The sequence below is a fragment of the Meleagris gallopavo genome, chromosome 2, assembly GCF_000146605.3.
Source record: "Meleagris gallopavo isolate NT-WF06-2002-E0010 breed Aviagen turkey brand Nicholas breeding stock chromosome 2, Turkey_5.1, whole genome shotgun sequence".
NCBI classification, from domain to species: domain Eukaryota; kingdom Metazoa; phylum Chordata; class Aves; order Galliformes; family Phasianidae; genus Meleagris; species Meleagris gallopavo.
In genome coordinates this window covers 20,295,636-20,303,135 of record NC_015012.2, presented here as the reverse complement: position 1 = coordinate 20,303,135, position 7,500 = coordinate 20,295,636, and the positions used below count along the sequence as shown (strand labels likewise).

The following is a 7,500-nucleotide window of genomic DNA, read 5'->3' as shown; positions in this document are numbered from 1 at the left end:
TTTTCCTAGGTTATGTTGACAGCTTTGTGTGTGACAAAGTGCGATTTCTTGCTAAATCAGCCCGGAACCCACCTCGCCTCCCCCTTAGCAGATCTCATTGTCTCCTCCTGGTGCACGTACAATGTGGTTCTTTGATTGACTGCTGCCACCTGATGCTAAGAAAATGCCCTGGGTTCATAGTAGGCATTGTTGATTCTATTAAAAGAAACGTAGATGGAGTTTATTTGTCACTGAAGCATTTTCTGCAGATGTTCCTACTTCGGAGATGTTCAGTCAGCTAGGTGTAAAGATGTGCTGAATGGGTCCCCATCACTAAGGATCAGGGAAATGCTACCCCTAGATGCATAATTAATATGGCTGACTAATTAATTGCCCACTGAAAAATCTAACTACCCATCCAGTTAAGTACTTATTTTCAAGCTCTGAACTTCAGTAGTATTTTCTTCAAAAAGAAAAAAAAAAAAAAGAATACACTGTGTGGTTACTCTTTCTAGAAAGGAAAAATGTTGGCCGACATACTGTCCTGTGGGGATTAATCACAGTGCTATTCACATTACAACATGCAAAGTAACGTGTGTAATCCAGTCTGACATGAAAAATTGCTAATAACATCCCAAAAGGAAAGAGTTATGAATGGCTGTAATGCCTCAGGAGTAGGGAAGATCTCTGGGAGCTCCACATAATGAGGAGGTCTCTTCATTCACTGCCGTGTTTGTGAACTGCTCTCTGCAGCCTATTGTACCAGGGGGGCCCAGCCTCTCAGAAATGATCAGGTCGAATGAAGTTGGACCCTGAAAGCTAACTCCTAGCCTAAAAGAAAGCCTGCCTGTCTTTAAGGGATTGGGAGGCCTGGAAGCTGGTAGCTTAGGGGGTTCATACTTCATACCCCATGAAATGCAGCATCCTTTGCCTGGAAAACTTTCATACGCATGGCAGAGGATGAACCCAGGTTGTTGCTTTCATGCTTGAAGTTGTCCCAGGTGTAACCAGGTGGGAAGACATAAGACTTCAGCTCACTTAGCTACTTGTTATTGTCACCATCCTATCGCCAGTGACATGGAAGGAAAGAAAGAAAGGTTCTTGATATTAGTTCTCTGGAGTGGACCCCAGAATTAAAAGTTGTGAACTCTTCTTCCCAAGCACAGGGGGAAAATCTCATGAGCTGGCATCCATACATACATCTGAAAGGTGGTTATCTGCTGTATTTCCTTCTGTCTAGTATCGCGTAGTCAATGACTCCTTGCCTTGGTTGGCTTTAAGTAAACGAAGCATTGAGAACATCATGGGAGCACTTGTTGGAGTTACGTGAACAGAAAAGTGCATCATTTCTTATAGCAATGCAAGAACAAGACAAGTGGGGCATCTTTGATGGATGCATTCACAAGCATGCAAGCAGCAGAGAGATTATGCATTGTTTCTGTAAGCTGCAGTAAGTGAAAGGTAATAGATATCTTCTTCTCTCATAGTTACTGCTGCAATGAATGTCTGTACAAGCGTTTCTTTCTATGTAGCCTGTTGAGGGAAAAATTTCCATAGAAGGCAGCCTATCTTTGGGAACAGAGAAGAGCATGTGGGGCCAGGTTTTGCTCTTGGAGGTCCACAGGGAGCTTCCAGAGGCAGCAGGGCTTCTGGAAACAGCCTTTGTCAGCTGATTACAGGGGGAGCTGATCTCATGCTTCTCCACTAGCAAAACGTGGCTAGCAAAGGGCTAGTATTTCCCCACCCGTGATAGGTGAGTTAGGCTCCAGATCTGTATAGGATCAGATTAAACGTGCAGTTTTCCAGATAAGTTTTCTAGAAATGGTTTTGAAAGGCAGAAGAACAAAAGTTTGAAATAGAGGTAAGGTGCAGGCACTGATCTGACAGCATGACACACATTCAGTAAATGAGTGAGAGCTGCTCAGCTCTACCTTGGCCACGGGGACGGTTTGCGTGGATCCTACTGCAGGTCAGAGAATTGCTCTTGCCAGGTGTGTTGGAGTGGGCAAATAATAGCACTGAGGGAGTACTTGCTATTATAAGCCTGCTGGCCAGTGGCCGGCTGTGCATTAGCAGTCCTAGTGCTGTGAAGCCATATTTCCATTATAAAAATGGAAAATAATACCTTTGTGGAGATGACTTCAACATTGCAACTGACTTGCTGTTTGTTGAGGTGTTTGCTTTCAAATCACTGAAGTAAGGGGGTAAGAAGGTGGTGCTGATAGCTGAAACAACTACGTAGAATGCATTACTAAAGTTTGGAGCTGTTTTTTAACATTCACTCACTGAGAATGCGTGTCCCTGCTGGCTCACCTTTGAGGTGATAGCGATGTTCATAAAGCCAAATGAGTTTGACACACCGAATTTCTCTCCTTATGACTAATCTATGATGAACACATCTTTGTATTTACAAGGAGAGAAGCAGCTCCGTAGTGAAAAAGTGAATCATCACTTGGAGCACAATGTGCCCATTGAAAGAGTTGGGATTTTATTCATAGCCTTTCAGAAAAGAAGAGAAACCCATAATGGTTCCCAATAAAGTCATCTTAACAACAGCCTTGTGCACAGGAGCCACAAAACCAAGATGTTCACTGAAGGCTTGCTTGCTTGTTTTTCAACTCTGAACAACATTCAGAGATATCCTATTTCCTCGGTAGCTTTCAGCACTGGCTGTGACCAAAGCTAAGCATGGAGGTACAGGCAGCTTTCTTGATGTGCATAACTTTTGTATTAGTCCCGACATAGAGAACATAGTCATAAATGCACGGGTAAAATATCAAGCAGGGATTTCTCTCCTTAAAGACCATTGTGTTTGTTTCCCCTCCTGCTAATTATATCCTATAAATCCCCCACTCTCCAAACTCAGACAGTAACATTTTGTTACCTACATTCTGTCAGTAGACTTTACAAAGATCTCTAACACATGTTATAAAAGTTATTGCTATAGTACTATATATAACAGCTTTGCATAAGAGAATAGAAGGCTGCCACATTTAGAAAATGCAGGTGCTATGTAAGCCCCTTTCTGAAAGAAAGAACTTAGCTCAGTTTCCTTTGAAGAACCAGAGACTTGAAATTGAAAACTGTATTAATGCCATTGTCTCCTTGTATCAGCAGGTTCCAGAGAGATTCCTGGAAGTGGCTCAGATCACGTTACGGGAGTTTTTCAATGCCATTATCGCAGGCAAAGATGTTGATCCTTCCTGGAAGAAGGCCATATACAAGGTCATCTGTAAGCTGGACAGTGAGGTCCCTGAGATTTTCAAATCCCCCAACTGCCTACAAGAGCTTCTTCATGAGTAGAGAGTTCAGCAGCTATTTATGAATGTATGAAAGTAGCAGTCCCCTTCTGATGCCCAAGTCATGTGTGTCTCTATTTTAATTTCATATATATGTGTATCGCATACATATATATGTATATGAAATTAGACTGTGATCCCTCCTGGGTATATCTTTGGGTTTTCGTTCGGTTCCAAGGGGATGGTTATTTTACTTCAGCCTTTGGTTTACTTTTGCCCGAGACCCTTAACATTTGGAGAATAAATTGAGTTAATTTTCAGGGAGAAGAGTTTGGAAGCGTGTAAAAGCCTGTCTTAGCAAGTTAGGGCATTATGTTTAAAAATGCTTTGTCAGATTTATTGCTTGCTGCAAAGTGGCATTTTGTCTTAGTGAGACTAATGTCATGGCACAATACTACAGACAATGAAGTTTATATTATGTTTATACTGCTAAAGGTCTGAACTCTGTGGAGTCACTTCATAAGCTTGGAGCTTTTTTTTTTATTATTATTTTACGTACTTTTTAACCAAGAACTAGATTTTCTTTCATACTTCAAAAAGCTACAACATCTATTTCGGGTACTCACTCCAAGAAGTGATACTGAAAAAACAAACCCTATTCTTCATGCTTTCCCTTACAGAAACGATAAATACCCTGTGCCAGTTATTGACATGCCAGGTTGTTGTTTTTCTAAATTGCAGCAAGGGACGTTTGCACAAATCAAATACCACTCGTGCAGGTTGAGGCCAGTAATTCATGCACAATGTTGTATCAACCACACGAATTGTAGAATATGGTCAGCTTGTTAAAACGGAAGCATTTCACTCTCCATAGAGTAAAAATGAAACCTGCAGAGTACTGAATTGCCACATCTTGGTCTTGCTTTAAGTGGCACCGGTCCCTGATTTTTTTCCTCTCAGTGCATTCTGCCCCTAGAAATCCCCTTTCCAATATACACAGTTTTCTGTCTGTATTTGACATCTGTCCTGAAAAGCACTTTTTGAATGATCTTAAATATAGTTGAAGAAAGCATCTTCACCTCACAGTGCTGAGGCAAAGGAAAAAAAAAATTACAGCTACTGTTTGTAGCTGTAAAATATAATTAGCCTTTTCCTATCAGGAGAATGAAAATCACAATTTCATAAAAATCTAATCAAGCATATACAAAAATTGCAGTGTCCTCCTGGCTATGCAGGGTTCAGATAGCCAAACTGGATTTTTAAATTACTCTTACGTGCAGCTTTAAAAAACAAAATAAATTCATTTGAGCAAAGTGCTGCACATCCTCAGAAGCTGGAGATAGTTTTGACCAAAATCTGAGCTACAGTGTAAAATCCACGATGGGTCTGGATTCACCTGAATGCTGTACCATGAAATGTCAGCACACGGAAAGAAAGCTAGCTGCTAGTTCTTGTGCTTTCTTCAATGGCTCTCTTTGTCTCACGTTTTCAGAAAGGTATTGTCTCCAAAAGTTTGGGGGAAGGTTGAATATGCTATAGCACTCTGTATTTGTCATTTTCTCTGTCGTCTTTTGTACAGATGCAGTAAGAATTTATTGTTATCGTCAATAGTCTTTTCCCCTGCACATTTCAGTCTGAATCTAGAGGAAGTTCCTAATTAGCTGAGGATTGCATTTAGACCCTCGAGGATATTGATATCTTGTTTCTTTATTTTAAATTACATTTTGACTTTGGAGAGTGAAAGTTTACCCATGTGACTAAAGAGCTGACCTGATCATTGCAATTTCACTTCATTTACAAATACTGCTGATGGACAGAAATGTATGAAAGCAATTATTGTCAGCAGAAAGCCTTAAAAACCTGCTGACTTCAAATTAAACAGCACAATCCTATGATTCCCTGTCATTATTTTCAAGCACTGGCAGTATCTGTGGAGTATAGGCAATGCAGACAATAGCATGGGATGAAGTGCCAACATTTTCACTATGCATTAAAAGCTAAACAAATCTTGATCTCAGACTCCCTCAGAGCACCTAACATTGTACGTATCCTCACAGGTAGACAGGATGTGTCTTTTTCTTGCTTTTCTTCTGTTTTGTTTTGTTTTCCTTCTTTTCCCTTTTTTTTTCTCTTTTTTTCTTATGCATGATTTGGTAAACATTACACTTCATAATGATGTAACTCCAGTTAATTCTGAATAAGAAAGGATGAAAATTGTGTTCATGCACTTTTCTTTCTTTTTTTTTTTTTTAAATTAATGGGAAGAAGTGGCATAAAATGCTCAAGTTTTAACACAGCAAGTTCATCATTGGCATACCATCAGATACAAAACATAACACTGCATTGTCACCTTGGACATAAGAAAGCAAAGCCATACTGTAGTCATAATATGTGGACATACTACTAGCTACCATCTTAATCTGTGATTTTACCATTACTTTTATTATGTTTATTATTATTATTATTATTATTAATATGATATTATTATTATTATTATTTGGCTGCAATGTGATTCACATAATCTAAATAAGTGAAATTGTGTACTCAACACTTGATGTTGTTGCATTTATTTATTTATTTATAAGTAGCATAATCTCAATAGTAAATGAGGCATAGGAATTAAGAGTAGAAATTTCACCTTAAAAGAACAATAAAACCTCCTTGGTCTGAAAAAGGAATACAGGATGATTTGATAATTTCCGTCATGTGATTCTTCGATATTTTATAGCCATATTGCCTTTGTGCCTCCCAGTACACCTAAAAACATGGCATAGCTCCTACTAAATTGTAAGTAGAAAATAGGGTTGGTTTTTTTTCAAGTGATCTCGATATTATTTCCCTAATAACGGCTAAAAGGCAGGAGGCTACTTTTATTGTAATGAAACGTTTACACAGGGAAAGAATTTCAAATTCCATGTAGAAATCCCACATTGCCGTTCATTTACTGCTAATTCAGATTTATTTCTGCATATAAACTTGAGGTTATAGTCTGTGCCTAGACCTTAAATGCACCAGCGGAAGGATAAAAGAATCCTTCAAAATACCAGTTTTTCCCCCACAAGTACAATTGTTCTTGTGCCTTCTGTGGCTTACAGTTTTCATCTTTTAAACTTTATTTTTCAATTACTACAGCTGCAATAAACACTGTTTTATTTTATTTTTTTCTGGCTGTTTGACATACTGTTGATAGCTATGCATATTTTGTGTCTTTTTAAAAATTAAAAAAAAAAACAAAAACAAAAACAAAAAAAAACAAAGCAGGAGAATACGTTTTTGAAGAAGAGAATTTTTAGAACAGTTTGATAACGCAAATTATTTTTTCTCAATTGTTTGAGCAGCATTCAAGTTTTGAAAATTCTTGTAGAAGCCAATTTTTTGTAACTGTGGTGCAAATCTTGTGTTTTCTTAGCCTGATGAAAAGTAGTATAGAAGCAATATTTCATACGTGACATATGTGCAGATACATATACATATGTAGTCACACGCAGCCAGGTGTGTGTGCACGTATGTATATATACACTGAAACACACACACACACACACACACACAAAATATGCGTATGAAGTGAAAAGCTTACCTTTTTCCTATCTAGATTAAGAACCTATTTTAGACATTTGTTATGTTTTGTGAAAAGAATGTTCTATTTGAAACTACAAAACATTTAATTCTTACTGTATCTCTGGTTGTTTAATGGGAACGTTTCACATTTAATGGTAAACACGTGGAAGATGTTAGAATGTAGTAATTATTTAAGAAAGTGTTCACCCATGTATTCCTGAGGTTTGCTTTGTGCCTCTGAGTATTATTTAATTAAAGTGTTTTAAGTTTGCAGAATCTTTGTTACTGTACCAGGTATGTGGGTGAACATTGAAAACCGAGGGGAACTTTTATAAAGCAATGTAAATATTCAACCTTAAGGCTGTTCTTGCGTAAAGACATAAGATTTTAATAACTACATTCTGAAAACATCTGTTGAATTTATAAGGAACACTACAGTAACTGTATAGATAGTTGAAAGCATTCTTGAAAATCCAGCTCTCTACTTTTAACAGTTAAGTCTTTCATCAGATGTCAAGGGAATGGGTAATACGGTTTCTGTAAAATGGCAGAATTTTTTTCTATGTATAGGAAGTCAGTTAATAGAAAAATGTTTTTTTTTCCACAGGTTAATGTTGATTAAGAAATAAAGGTGAAGATTTTGTGGCTTTAAAGATAGGATTTTCACCAGCAGCATTGAAAGATTATACGTATATATATATATACAGAAAGATATATATATATA

At 37.8% G+C, this 7,500-nt stretch overlaps 1 protein-coding gene across 4 annotated transcripts in view; it reads left to right on the top strand.

Moving 5' to 3' along the window:
* Positions 1-7,500, top strand: part of PROX1 (prospero homeobox 1) — a 45,168-nt gene extending 37,668 nt beyond the window's left edge. For 2 of the 4 annotated variants that reach the window (XM_010706709.2, XM_010706710.3), the window contains exon 5: positions 3,094-7,500. In XM_010706709.2, coding sequence (XP_010705011.1) covers positions 3,094-3,282 — 189 coding nt within the window. In that variant the 3' untranslated portion in view covers positions 3,283-7,500. The remainder of the gene's footprint in view (positions 1-3,093) is intronic. The other 2 variants (XM_019612675.1, XM_010706711.2) reach the window with 2 other exon arrangements.